Source organism: Phodopus roborovskii, unplaced genomic scaffold (assembly GCF_943737965.1).
Source record: "Phodopus roborovskii unplaced genomic scaffold, PHOROB, whole genome shotgun sequence".
NCBI classification, from domain to species: Eukaryota; Metazoa; Chordata; class Mammalia; order Rodentia; family Cricetidae; genus Phodopus; species Phodopus roborovskii.
The window spans coordinates 53,946,154-53,960,952 of record NW_026126433.1 but is presented as its reverse complement, the minus strand read 5'-3'; the positions used below and the strand labels follow the sequence as shown (position 1 = coordinate 53,960,952).

At 41.5% G+C, this 14,799-nt stretch overlaps 1 protein-coding gene across 2 annotated transcripts in view; it reads right to left on the bottom strand.

Annotated features, from left to right (window-relative positions):
• Positions 1 to 2,959: 2,959 nt before the first annotated feature.
• Positions 2,960 to 14,799, bottom strand: part of Eprs1 (glutamyl-prolyl-tRNA synthetase 1) — a 59,008-nt gene continuing 47,168 nt past the window's right edge. For both annotated transcript variants that reach the window (XM_051186517.1, XM_051186518.1), the window contains 9 exons: positions 14,482 to 14,561; positions 14,183 to 14,284; positions 13,552 to 13,707; positions 12,014 to 12,211; positions 9,949 to 10,122; positions 7,624 to 7,784; positions 6,633 to 6,711; positions 3,383 to 3,447; positions 2,960 to 3,297 (listed from right to left, as the gene is read on the bottom strand). In XM_051186517.1, coding sequence (XP_051042474.1) covers positions 3,147 to 3,297; positions 3,383 to 3,447; positions 6,633 to 6,711; positions 7,624 to 7,784; positions 9,949 to 10,122; positions 12,014 to 12,211; positions 13,552 to 13,707; positions 14,183 to 14,284; positions 14,482 to 14,561 — 1,166 coding nt within the window. In that variant the 3' untranslated portion in view covers positions 2,960 to 3,146. The remainder of the gene's footprint in view (positions 3,298 to 3,382; positions 3,448 to 6,632; positions 6,712 to 7,623; positions 7,785 to 9,948; positions 10,123 to 12,013; positions 12,212 to 13,551; positions 13,708 to 14,182; positions 14,285 to 14,481; positions 14,562 to 14,799) is intronic.

The window sequence follows — 14,799 nt, the reverse complement described above, 5'->3', positions numbered from 1 at the left end:
GGAGATCTTCCCACAACTGGTTTTCTCCTTGGTTTTATGGACTATTCTGCACTCGACTCAGATCTGTCACTAGCAGCCTAATGAATTGCTCCTGTTGTCCAGTTCCCACAAACCTTCATGTAGGTGATCCACTGACACAATGAAACCATTTTAAAGTTCTTCCATGAATGACTAGAAATTGCTAAGCTGTGTGACATAGGTGCCCAGTGGACCCTTGGAGCAGAGCCAGGAGGCTATATGCCTTGTTTCACTGCAGTTACTGGGCAAATAACCACTTTTGTGACTCTAACTCATACAGTCTGTCTCTGAATTCATGGGTTCCACACCTGAAGATTCAACCAACTTCAGGTTAAATGCAATTATTGCATTTGTACTGAACATGGAGACTTAAGCAATGTAGCGACTATTTACATGGCACTGAATGTTATAGATGGGCTGGAGACAATTTTAAGTGTATGCAAGGAGTTCGGATTGCATGCAAACAATCACTTTGCCATCTATCTGTTTGAGGGCCCTGAGAACTGGTGCACTTTAGTAGTGGTGGTACCCTAAGACCAAGTCCTCCAGAGATCCCAAGGGACGACTGGCTTCTGGCCATCAATTTAAAGCAAATGGTTCTCACACTCTCTTCAAAAGCAGCAGTGCTTCTCATTTTCATAGTCTCACACCCACTACCCAGCCCAAGCTGACCTCACACTCAAGCTCTTCCTGCCTTAGCCTGTCCAGGGCCAGGTTCTTGGGTGGGTATCACACCTGGAAGACAGCACTCTTTTAAGATGGGGTTTGAAAAGGTTTTGCCATTTCAGTGGACCTCCAATTTTAGAAATGAGCCAATTTATCAGACATAATTTCAGTGAACAATTCCTATCTTAATGAAACTAGAGTTCCTTTAAAGAAGGACTTAAAAAAAAAAAAAAAAAAAAAAAAGCTCCAGAGATCTCCCCCACCCCATGACCTGGAGTCACAGTACAGAATATGCTGTGCTGTTGTACTTTTTACCATGAATCAGAAAAATAAAACAAACAAAAGACTTTTTAGTTTCTACTGGTTTTCCACCAAAGCAACACACACACTTTTTAAGAGGACAAACTTTTATTTTGACTAAAGATACATGTGGGCAGGAACTTGCAGCTGACCCTGTGACAGCAGTACTAACTATATATGATGTGCTAGGCACTGTCCTAAGGCCTTCTACGAGGTAGGGGAACCTGGGTTTCCACTGGCCTAAGGATGGAAGAGTAAGAGGAAACATTCAGAACTGCCACAGCCCGTGAGAAACTGATTCAAAGCACAGGTATGTGACTCAGATAGGCATGCTATGTTTACTTCCAGTGTGTGGAGGCCAGAGTCCAACACCAAAGTGCTCACCATTTTATTTTTTGAGGCAGACTCTTATTGACACCAGAGTCCATTAACAGGCTAGACTGGTGAGCTAGTGAGTTCCAGGACCCTCCTGTCTTTGCCTTCCCAGCTTGGACTAGAACCCAGATCCGCAAGCTTGTGCTACACACATTTTACTCATAGAGCCTTCTCAGGCTGTGTGCTGTATGCATTTAACCTGCAACTTCCTGGGGGCATTTCCTGTTGCTCACAGGGAACACAGTCCGCCTCTGCGGGCTCATTCCCTTCCCTCTGTTAATATTGAAACCTTGTCATCCTTCAAGGCATAACTCACAATTCTAACCTCTTAGAGGCTTTCCCCAGTTCTCACCCTGGGAAACTGAACTAGAAACAAAGTGCTATTTACCCAGTTGCAAGAAGAGGATGGGGGCAGCCCAGCCTGGGCTTACACAGTAAGGTAGTTTCAGTTGAGGCACATATCACCAAGTCTAGTGACCTGGGCTCAAGCCCCAAAATCCACATGGCAGAGATAGCTGACTCCATCAAATTGTTCTCTGACCTCTATACATGTGCCTTGGCAAGCATACACTCCCCACACCAAATAAATAAATGCTTAAAAAAAAAAAAAAAAAAAAAAAAAAGAATGTACTAAGAGGGCTCCAAATAAGGTACAAAAGGCCTTACTGGCAAACAGGCACACAGGATATATGGTCTGCATGAGAAGTGCAGAGGGCTGTGTTGAACTGAGGGACGCTGAACAGGTAATAAGCCAGATAAGGAAAGGTATCAACCGTAAAATGACTCCAGGGGGAAGAAAAACTGTCTTAATAAACTACATTGGGGAAAACAAAATAATTCCTGAAAACATGGAGACTGGCATGGTGACCACACACCTATGAAGGTCTGAGCCCCAAAGATAATCAGAGCAAGAGCAGCCTACTTTGTTAGGCTGACAATGCCGATAGAAAGTATGTGCTGAGAGAGGAGGCTGCCTGGGATGACTCTGGCTTCTGGGTTAGTGACAGAGAACACTCTGTCAGTGTTGATCTTCCAAGCAGGAGGAAAGGGGCTACAATGGAGGGGCGAAGACATGCTGACCTGAGATGTTGATGAAACACACATTGTAACACAACTCATGTGTAGTTTAGAGCTCCAAGCTGCTGATAAAGGATGGCATTACTGGTCTATTAATGCTGTCTGACACTGTGAGAAGAGTGGCATTGATGATTAGACATGGTTGAGGAGGCCAAGCATGGAAATTTGGCACACTGATACCTAAGAAGGTGGCCAGGAAGAAGTGCCAATGAAAGACATGACTAAGAAAAAGTTTAATGGGGTGGGGATACAACAGGCCACAGGAGTCCGTTAACTACACCCTCAGTAGTGCTGGTGTGGTGAGACGAGAATCGGATATGCACACCAGGCTTGCCGGCTTGCCCTTCGTGAACTCAGGAGACTGACCCATCATAGCAGGAAAGATGGGAAAGTGCGATGGGAGAAAAAGAGAGGGCAGCTCCTTCTGAGATGCTGGCTTCTTGATACAGGAAAGTGTACCCCTGCCTACCTGGCTTTTGATGACTGTCCTTGTGTGTAGGATGAACTGAATACATATAAGATAATTAGTTCATGGTATTTATTACCCAGGATGTTTAAAGAAAAGTATTTCCCACTGTTAAGCATAAGAATAGCTGTTTATCTCATGTGATTTCTTTTTAGAACTTTTAAAAAAATGAAAAGAAAAACTGCATCTGATATTAGTATCATTGGTTTTAAAAAAAATTAGGATGGGTGGGTCTTCTATGTCATCAGTAACTCCGACCAAACAAGGTGTAGAACTTGGCTGGGTTCTTGCCACAGACACACATGGCTCCTGGCTGCAGCTCACTTAGAGGTTTGAAAGGAATACAGAGGCTTTTGGCTCCCATGGACGGAGCACCAGGTTCCACATCCTGATCCCTGGAATTAAGAAACAAGAAGTCCATTCACTCCTGCTGCACACTGCATCCTTCTCAGTGCAGGTTTATAGGTGAAGGATATTTACCTGGCAGTTGTCTTTTTGATCCAGTCCTCGCAGTCAATTTCCCCACAGAATGGAATTTGTGCAATCTAATAAGAAAAGACAAAACATTCTGCCATTATAACTCCCAGAGAGGAGCACTTGAGTTCTTTTTTTACCTTTCAAGCAAAAGGGGTAGGTATCCCAGTCCTTCCGGGGCATTGATACTCCTGCAAATACACAGAACTTTGTGCAGCAGTAGACGAGACAGAAAAGAAAAAGGGTGGTTTTTACAACATCCAAAATCCATACTCATAAAACTAGACACAAACCATCTCTGCTCTAACACACTTAGTGCCTCTATAGGCTGGTGCAAAGCCGTGAACTCTGCTGTAGTTCCTCTTCAGGTCATGACTGTTGCCTGCATTATGGAGCTGGTTGTCAGGAGGATGGAGAGACAACGAAGACTGAACTGAACTGATTTCAAGGTAACACAACAGTAACAGCTAACAGTGGGGGAGGCCTCACTTGATCCCACATGTCTAACACGCTAGGAGTAAGTGAATAACTTTAAAGAACAAATGCTTGTAAAAGATTTTTAAAAAAAATCACTTTTTATCAGGAAAATCATAATAAAACTTCAATCCCAGGGAACGACATGGTACAAGGACAGAAACAACCCCACCAAGTTGTTGTTTGGCCTCTCTGTGCTGTGGCATGCACACACCCATACAGTAGATGCAGGAAAGATAAGGGGTGGTTGGTTGGGAGCAGAGGTATCAACAGTGCTGCTCCCCAACTTTTCAAGAATTAAATTAAGAGTTCACCTGTAAGGATCACGAGCTCCAACTCCTGATCCACACAGCAGTGTCTCACAAACAAAACAAAAAAGCCCCTCTGAAAATCCTTCCTGTGCACTGGGATCTAATAAGCATGTTTTAGAAGGTTTTCCCTCTGAGAAGTAAGAGAAGTAAGAAGTAAGAGGAGGGAACTACAGAAACAGGAGCTTCTTCAGATGGACCTTCACTCTAAGGAAGAGCAAATGCTCACGATCAAGTCTCTTACGTTCACTCGGTGAATGTGCCAGCCTAGTCTCTGAAATTTGCTAACTGCTATTCCAAGATTACAGAAGTAACACATTTCTAGGTGTGTCCTGCAAGCTGGAGAATGGATGCCGAGAAAGGGGCAGAGATCAGTGACAGGACACATTCAGAAGTTTTAATACAGATATCCTTTATGCCATGAAAATGGAGACAAAAGACCCAAGATCTAAGCCAAAGTTAACAGTCATTTCCCTGTATAAGAGTTGTAAACCCTTACATTTTCAAACAAAATGCATTTAAAAAGTCCATTTATAAAATAGTGTGTAATATATGAAATAATAGTGGCTATAGTCACTAATGGACTCATAAGTGATTTTGTCAGAGCCTGGTAGCACAGGGACATAATTCTAGCTACTTAGAGGCCAAGGCAAGAGGGTCCAACATTCAAAGATTCTAGCTTACCAATGAGCTCAAGCCTGGTCCGGATAACTTAGTGAGTCTCTTTACTGTGAAATATCAAGTAGCTCAAGTTGTAAGGCTCTTGCTCAGCATGCCCAGAGCCAGAGCTAACCCCTAGCACCATAAATACAGAAAATTAACTAAAATGAAAAGTAGAGCCGGCTGGTGGAGGCACGCACCTTTAATTCCAGCACTCAGGAGGCAGGGAGAGGCAGGTGGATCTCTGTGAGTTCAAGGCCAGCCTGGACTACACAGCAAGTTGCAGAACAGGTTCCAAAGCTACAGAGAAACCCTGACTTGAAGAGGAGGAAGAAAAAAAAAAAAAAAAAATGAAAGAGTGTACTTGAAAATCAGAGAACAAATTGTCTCCCTACCCCTTTATACCAGTAAATAGAAGTAGAAAGGGAAGAAGCAATGCTTTACCTAATGTAAGTTCTGAAGACCTTTCCTCTCCTAGTGAATACACTATTACAGCAGCCTCACAGGCTGTGTGATGGTGGGTCAGCAACATACAAGATAATCCACATGAAGCAGGAGTGAGGAGGCACTGACTGAATACAGCAGACACAACCTATTCACTTTCCTATGGATCCCTTGGATGTGAAACTAAAATACCCCTGTTCTACCATAAGTTTCACATCTTTACAGTAATTTATCCAATATTAGAATAAAATATATAACCCACTGGCACCTTGTGAATCTTGGTTCTTTGAAATCAATGCATTAGCTAAAAGCTACTGTATATTAATGCTTAGACAATTTCTCTAATAAATTGTTCTAAAAAAAAAAAGTGACCAATCCTGTCATCATAATAAAAAAACTGTAATTTAAAAATGAATGGGGCAAAGCCTTTCACCCCAGCTCCTCAGGAGACTGAGCAGGAAGATAACAAGTTCAAGGGCTGCCTGGGGCTATAGAGTGAGTTCAAGGGTTAATCTAGGCAATTTAAGGACCTTTACTCAAAATAAAAAGAAGTGGGCTGGTGCTGTGCTAAGTGGTAAAGTGCTTACCCAACATTAGCATGCCAAAGCCTTAAATTCAATCCTCAACACTCAGGGGAAAAAAACTAATTAAAGCAGAAAGAAAATAATGCATACATAAACTACATAGGCAAGAACACACATGACAGAAAGTGGCCACATACCCTCTAGTCTTCTATTAAATGTGTAAAGCATGAGACAAGGGAGCACTACAGAACGCAGAAAGGTGAAGGGCCATTAAACAGTAAGCCAAAGCCAGATGCTGAAGAAGTGGGGAGCTGACAGGATGTTTGAGATCACATATTTTACAGATCAGTAAAGAATCAGAGATGAATACTCTGCACCAGCAACATGAGATGTGTTATTAGACCAGTACTGTTTAAAAAAAAAGGTCGTCTTTTATTCTCAACAAGGAGTTTTAAAAATCTGAGGAGGAAGTTCATTAAACTGTGGTAGAGAGATCTAACTTCTGGCATCTGTCTAATTCTCTGGGCGAATTCATTTAGACTCTGGCCCATAGTTTTCTCATTTGTAACCTGGAGATACATGTATACCAGAATACTAAAGTCCATAAATGATTCACTCCAATAATACATAAAGCTGAAGAATGCACAATCCTTTTATTTGACTGGCTTAAAAAGAGATTAAAACAGAGTATAAGTTGAGGGAGTGTTAAAATAAGATTTACTGGAAAGTGCTAAAAGAACAGTTCAGTGGTACAGCACTGCCTAGAACAAGCAAAACCCTGGGATCAATGCCCAGCCCTGCCGAAAACAAACAAAAACCAAGAAAATTTGTCTGGAAATCTCTTACCTTTCCAGAATCTAGTACCTTCTGAAAGTCTTCCAATGTATTGGATACAACCATATGAGCTTTAAGATCTTCAGAAGCCCTGCCACACAATAAATTAGAAAATATGTAATTCTTCTTATAAATATGACTTTTAAAAAAATCATCAGATAAACAAAATGTAATGAAATAGTAATTGAAAGTCAGAAGAACTCAATGTATTAATTCCCTCACTAACCCAGCTACCTTATTTCAGTATTATGTAAACCTGTCTACATGTAAGAAACTTGCCATGCACACAATAGGCAGCTGCTACTTTTGTTATTGCTGCTGAATGGGCCCGACTCCCACTTATACCACCTGTGGAAGTCTGTTATTTTTCAAACCCTTCTGATCTACATTCCCTTCTACAAAATTGGAAAATTAATATTGTAGCAGGAAGTGTATAAAACTGTCCAATAATGAAACATGAAGTATGAATACATAACAAAATGTGCGCGCGCGCGCACACACACACACACTTTTTACACCCTCAAATCTACTCACCCATCACTCCCATCCCCTTGGGTCTCACTACAGAAAGTAAATAAATAACCCCAATGGGAACCAACCTCAGATTCTCTGCCAGGGCAGTACCCACTGAGCCACCTCTCCTGCCATCACTGGGAGTTTAGAACACTATAGTTGCTGGCTGCTCTGAAGACCAGTTTAATTAGTCTGTCAGGAAAGATGCTGGTATCTCCTAAAGCTCCCTGGATTCTCCCAATCTGTGCCCAGTGCTTAAGAACCAATGACTTAATAACAAGAGCCTAGATCTGAAGTTATCACGGTTTCACAGGGAACACACACTTAGGAAAACCCACAAGTCAAAAGTACAAATGGAATAAGAAACTGAGTGGCCCTGGAGCTCAGGGAGAAGGCTACTTCCAGTTGCAATAATCACCAAATCCCTCATTTGTATCTCCAACATTAGGTGAGAACCAAAGAAAAAAGACACAGTAAACCACAGTGCTACCTTGTAAAAAGGTTAAGCTGGATATCTTCCAAAATCTCTTGAAGTTTAGTCTCAGCCTCTTTTTCAGCAATTGTCAACTTCTCTCCTGTGTCTCGTCTGACAGCTACAAACTGACAGCTCTTCATATCACGTGGCCCCACTTCAAGTCTAATTGGAACTCCCTATAAAACAAAATGAGCAGTTGAGACTGTGCATGTCTATGAGTTGAATGCTATTTCATGGCTTTATCTACTACAAGTCATACAACAGCCAAAAGCAATTGTAAGACCCACTAGAGGCCTTTCTCCAGTGCAGAAGGAGGTACAAGTCTACTGTCTATGTTGTAAGAACTGAGCAATCTCTTGATGGAGAACCACCTAAATGGGCATCCTGTTTCCTCACAAGGACCTGTAGAACATGGGGGAATACAGAGACATCCTGAAATCAAAGATGACCCCAAGGCATGAGGGGTCAGCACACTCATGGTAAATGTGTGCTCTGGGTGGGATGCCTCGGCTCTGGATGGGACTATGGCATGCATGAGCATCACCTGCAGGGCTGTTGGAGCACTGCCAACCAGGCCTCACTAGTTTCTCAGAGGCCAAAGATGGGCTGAGAGTCAGAGTTGACAGAGTTACTATGTCCTGTTCAGACTGCTGGCTTTGGGATAAATTTGAGAACCACCATGCTCTCTGGCTTCCATGAGGGAACTTAAGAAGTGGCTACATGCAAGTTTAAGACTCCTACATATCCAAGTCTTGTGTATTCCAATCTCTGAGGGAACTAAAGTCTTTAAGGTCCAGGGAGACCTTGCATTTGTAGGGTCTGGAACCCTATCTGAAAAACAGTAGATCTTAAATTTTAATGAAAAATCGTTTAAAACAGTGGTTCTCAACTATTAAAGGATGCTGCGATCCTTTAACACAGTTCCTTATGTTGTAGTGACCCCCCAACCATAAAAATTTCATTGCTACTTCTTAACTGTAGTTTTGCTATTAATATCTGATATGTGGGATATCTGATATGCAGCCCCTGTGAGAGGAGGTTTGTTCTACCCCTCAAAGGGGTCACTACCCACAGGTAGAGAACCACTGCTTTAAATGTAGGACTCCGACATTAAGCCAGGTGCCCCTATATACAACATGGCTGCCAAGTAGTACTCAAGTCAAAGACAAAGGGAAACTTAAGTGAATAACAGCAAGCCCACTGACTCTCATGAAACAGGTTCCCAGGGATAAAAGTGATAGAGATAAAGCCCTATCTTCAGAAGGGAGTAAAGAGGAAGGGGAAGTGGAGGGATTCATAAGTAGATGGCATTTTTAATCATCTTGATTAAGCTAACAGCAACGGCTTCTCCTTCAACATTTCAAACTCAAACACACATGAACCGGCTCAGAGAAGTAGCTATTGGTATCCACCCGCTCTTCCTAGGTGAACAAAGAAGGCTACAACTAAAGACAAACCACAGAGCACAAAATACCCGTCTTTAAGGTCTTCCCTGAAGGTAGGGAGCACGTGAAAGAACAAGTATGAAACACAAAAGACAAGCAGGGTCAGCAGCAGGGCTAATCCCCAGCACAGGTTTGCCATAGGAGTCACCTTTAAAGTAAAATGATAAAAGTTGGTGGCTTTGTAATTTGAGATGTTTGATCCTGAATAACCCCAACACATCAAGCATCTGTTGCTAAGTTCTCAGCTACCATCTCAGAACACGCTCCACCCTACTCCTCTTAATTCCTAGGCTGAGATGATATTCTCTATCAAAGCTAAAAAAAAAAAAAAAAAAAAAAAAAAAAAAAAATAGTAAATGTGAAATGGTTGTAAAACAGAACAAAGGGCATACATACAGTACCTAACAATGAAGCTGTGGTGTAAATGAAAATATACCAAAAACAGAGTTAAAAACAAGAGCAAAGGGACAGGTAGCCATGTGGACCAGACTGCAGATGTGGACGGAATCTGTGATGACTCCATCATCACCAAAACCTCATTGTGCCAGTGACTGAATTCCAGACATAAGCACTGCAACATAACCACCAAATGAGGCTTATTTAGTATATACAATCACTTCAAGATCATTTTTTATTCTAATGTAATAAGAAACTGGCATCCACAAAACTTTAGGGAGACAAGGCACAGTGCTGGGAATTAAAGGCAGGGCCATACTACTCACTTCCTGAACCACCACAGAGATTAGTTTAATGAGCACAGTCTAGAAACCCCCATTATACACCATGACCAGCACTGGTGCTCAGAGCTTACAGATATAAATATGAGAAGGTGACAAAAAATCCTTAAGTTTGTAGATTTCCAGATCTCCCTCCCCAGCGCAGGACCCCGGCGTACCTTGAGCTCCCAGTGGTTGAACTTCCAGCCTGGAGAGTAGTTATCTCGAAGATCAACTCGGACTCGGATGTTAACATCGAGTAGCCGTCTTCGATACTCATTGCATTTTGCCATCAGTGCCTCTCTGTCTTCTTCAGACAGGGCATTTGTGATTCCACAGGGAATGACTACCACCTAGAGTGCAGCCAAAGACAGACCACACAAGCATAATGACATCTACAACGACCAATCATCTAGATCTTACAACGAGGAACCATACAAAAGTTAAAACATGCCAATGACACAATCTTTTAAATATACATCATTTTACTACAATTAAAAACACAGTGCTGGAGAGATGGCGCAGTAGTTGAAAGCACTTACTGCTCTTATAGAGGACCAGGGTTGGGTTCCAGGACCCACCTGGCAGCTCACAACCATCTCTAAGTAAACTCCAGGGACTCCAACTCCTCTTCTGACCTTTGAGTGCTCCAGTACACTTACGATGCAGACACAGTTAGGCATATACACACACACATACGATCTTTAAGAAACAAAACACGAACTTCCATCTCTCCAAATGTTTCTTGGGAAAACTCAGCAAAACCCACCAGAGTTTAAAATGCTGGGCAGTGGTGGGGCATGCCCTTAATCTCAGCACTCGGGAGGCAGAGGCAGGTGTGTCTCTGAGTTTGAGGCCAGCCTGAAAGGATGTGCTTTCCTGCAGCTTGCTGGGGACTCTCTTTGAAACAGAATCTCACCATGCAGCTGTGATTGGCCTATTCTTTCTCTAAATTTCGTATATAGACCATGCTGGCCTGGAACTCACAGACCTGCCTGTCCTTACCTCCAGTGTTCTAGAATTAAAGATGTGTGCTACCATGTCCAGTATTTGGTTTACTTATGTGTGTGTGTGTGTGGGGGGGATGCCCAGTGTAGCTAAAGGCATTGAATCCTATCTTAGTCAGGGTTCTTATTACTGTGAATAGACAATATGACCACAGCAACTCTTATTAATAAAGGAAAACATTAATTGGGGTGGCTGGCTTACAGTTCAGAAGTTCATTATCATCATGGTGGGAAACAAAGCAGCATGCAGACAGACATGGTGCTGAAGCAAGAGTTCTTATATCTCGAATCAAAGGCAATGGGAAGTAAACTGAGACATTGGGCAGTCTCTTGGGCATATTATGAGATCTCAAAGCCTGCCTCCACCATGACATACTTCTTCCAACAAGGCCACACCTCCTAGAAGTGCCACTCCTTTTGGGGGCCATTTTCTTTCAAATCACCACAGATACCCCCTGAAGCTGGCATTAGAATGCCACAGGTAGTCACTGGGAACGCAGCATCTGGGTCCTCTGCAGAACAGCAGTATGCTATCTTACCCAGCAAGCTATCGCTCCAGCCATGACAACAGATGGCTAGTGTGACCTGTTTCCTTCCCAGTCTTGCTTGGAGGTTTAGTTTACAGACATTTCCTTCTCAGGGCTCCAGCATGAACTGGTTTATGGCTAATACAGCCCTCAGTCTGTTTTCCAATAATGAAATCTTACTACAAATCAATCTGTGTGATTTCTGTTTCAAACATGTACTAAGCAGTTAAATATCACTTACCAACATTAAATGCATCTTCATTTAACATACTATATTTATTTTAAAATTCTAAATAATTTCAAAAAATCATTTCTAAAGAAAATTTTTATGGCTAGAAAAATGGCTCCACAGTTAAAAGCACCCACATAGTGGTTTACAACCATCTTGAACTCAGATGGGATTCAGTGCCCTCATCTGACATTGGTCAGCACCAAGCATGAACATGGTCCACAGACGTGTATAGGCAGACAAAACATTCACTCACAATATTAGTAATCCTAAGACAAAATTAAAACTAAAGTTTAAGTAATTTTTAAATTTCTTGAGACAATAAATAATACTAATGTGCAAATGTTTTACACAATATAATGGCCTAGGTATATTTTCTATTATTTCTATATCATCAGAGAAATTTATGCTTTCAAAGTTCCTTTGTAAACATGGTCTATAATTATACAAAAGGAATGATAAAAAGAAATAGTTCCCTTACCTGAACACAGGCTACACGGGGAGGTAACACTAAGCCCATATTGTCTCCATGGACCATGATCATCACACCAATTGTCCGAGTTGTCAGGCCCCAGGAGCACTGGAATGCAAACTGTTTCTCTCCTGGGGTCTTTGGATCTTCAAAAACTATTTCACACATTTTGGAAAAATTCTGGCCTAAGTGGTGTGATGTTGCTCCCTAAAATAAGGAAATACAAGCTTTAATTTTAAACTATTATTTCTTTGAAAATAATGACAAGATCACACATTTTAGAATACCATTACATGAACTGTTTTATCTCTTTTTCTGACATTAATGCTTAACATACAAGTATGATTGACAGGACAAGAGAGGTCTGGTTAAAAAAAAAAATACCAGTTTTGCTCTGGGTGGCCCCTTCCAACAGGACTAACTCATGCCTGGGGAATCAGGACAGACCCCAACTTCACCGGTGCGCAGACGCAGAAGAGGCCCAGAGCACATGATGCCCTCCGTCCTTCCCTTCCACTCCTCTTCTGCTGTCTTATGGGAGGGGTCTCACAGCACATGTGGGCCTAGAGCTCACTATGAGCTGAGGATGGCTTCGAATACTTGATCCTCTTGCCTGCACTTCCAGGAAATTACAGGTGTGCATCATGACACCCAGTTCAATGGGGTATTGGTTAGCAACACACCAATTAAAAAAAAACTGGTGATAATGGGCTCCATGCATGCTAGACAAGTGCTATACTGTTTCCCCAGTAATATTTTATTCACTTTTTAAAACCAACATGTATATATTTTGTAATGTTTAAATCAGGTTAAACTTATCTCAAGGATCCATCACGTTTTTCTGGTAAAAACTTTCAAAATCCTTTGAGTATTTTAAAAATGCACAATGCATTACTATTGTACTATTGTATCCTGTACAGTAACAGGCCAGACTATGTAGCTCACACTAGCCACAGACTCAAAATCCTTGGAGCACTGTGATTAGAGGATATGTGTCCACCATCGTTAGCCACAGTATAACATTCTGTTCCTACACAACTAAAAAGTAGTGCCTACTGACCAACTCTTACTCTCCCTAACTTCTAAGTAACCACCATTCTATTCTTGTTATATACAATCACTTTCTTAGTATTCATTTCTTAGTATTCATTAAGATCATACAATACCTCGTTTATTTCACTTAACACAAACATCTTCAGTTTCATGTATGGTACTGCAGTGACAGAATTCATTCCTTGTATGGCTAATATTCCATTGTGGATAGGTGCATTGTTCCCCCCCACACACCCCCCCCAAGTGATGCTGCCACTATTTGGCTATAAGGCTACAATGAACAGAGTGCAGCTGTCCTTCCAGTACCCTCATTGTATCCAACAGGATCTACCTCTGGGAAAAGCACTGCTAGTTCACATGCTAGTGATTTTATTTTTTCAAACCTTAATGCTGTTTTCTGTACTGGTTGTCCAAATAGTAATAAAGGAGCAAAAACTGCTGGAATTGCCATGGGCTGTGCTCACAGCTGCCATGCAACTGCAGCACACCCATACCTGGATAGCACGTCCACTGGCAGATATGAAGGCTTCTATTGTGGTTGTATAGTCTCCTCCTGCAAACTTCTCCTTTTCAGTCTTTCTTCCTCTCACAACAGGGATTGCCAAGAGCTCTTCATACACCCGAGCATACAACTCAAGGATCTGCAAGACCTGTAACAACATTTATGGCATGTTTATTCACTATAGATTATAGACTTGCAAATCTATACCATCTCAAACTGTTTGTGAAAAGGAGGCGCTTCAAACAAAATTATGGAAGGTTAAAGAAGTCAGTGTGTAATTTTAGGAAGATGTCCACAAGAAATCAATGTGAGGCTGAGTAACATTAAATGCATATAGATTTGGAATGTAGGAGAAAAATGCCTGAGAAACATAGAGTAATTAAATTGAAAACCTTAGAAAATGATTAATTTCAATCATATGACTAATTTTTCTATAAATTAAAATCTGTTCACCACACAAAAATTTTAAATAGTAAGTTTACTAATAAAATTTTAATAAGCAGCTTTTAAAATCTGGCTACTTTTGGATTAACTTTTAATTTTCAAACAGGTATTACATAAGCCAAACAATAAAAAGACAGTGCCTGAAGAAAGACACGAGAATAGCAGAGGACTGCTCCTACCTCATCAGCTGCCTCCTCAAAGGTGGCAAAGGCACTGTGGCCCTCCTGCCACAGGAACTCCCGAGTGCGGAGGAAAGGCTGTGGGTGCTTGAACTCCCAGCGCTGCAGGATGCAAGGACCAAGTCAGTCAGGATAGAAAAACAGCACTTTTTATCAGCAATTTTACATGATCAATAAGTCAGAAATAAATACCTTGAAAACCGCTTTCACACTCAAAGGAAAAAAACATGCTCTAAAGATGAACGGGACACATGAAAACAGTGAAGGACTAGTAAGTACAACAGCACATGTGCACCTACCACCACATTGCACCACTGGTTGAGCCTGATGGGCAGGTCTCTGTGTGACTGTACCCATTTTGCATACGCAGGATATATTACTGAAAGTCAAGAAAACACAAGACATTTATGGCCTAATTCCTTCCTTAAGTTTAACAAGAGTTAAGTTAGCAATGTAATTAATAAGAACTGAAGTGTGTTTGCTCCAGAATTTGTGATGGTTCACTAAATGACATTATTACACATTTCATAAATCATAATCCTGAAGACTGACAAATCTACCGAACATGATCATACTTTGTGTGCTTCAGCTATTTGTATGTGTTGATTGTTTCCATG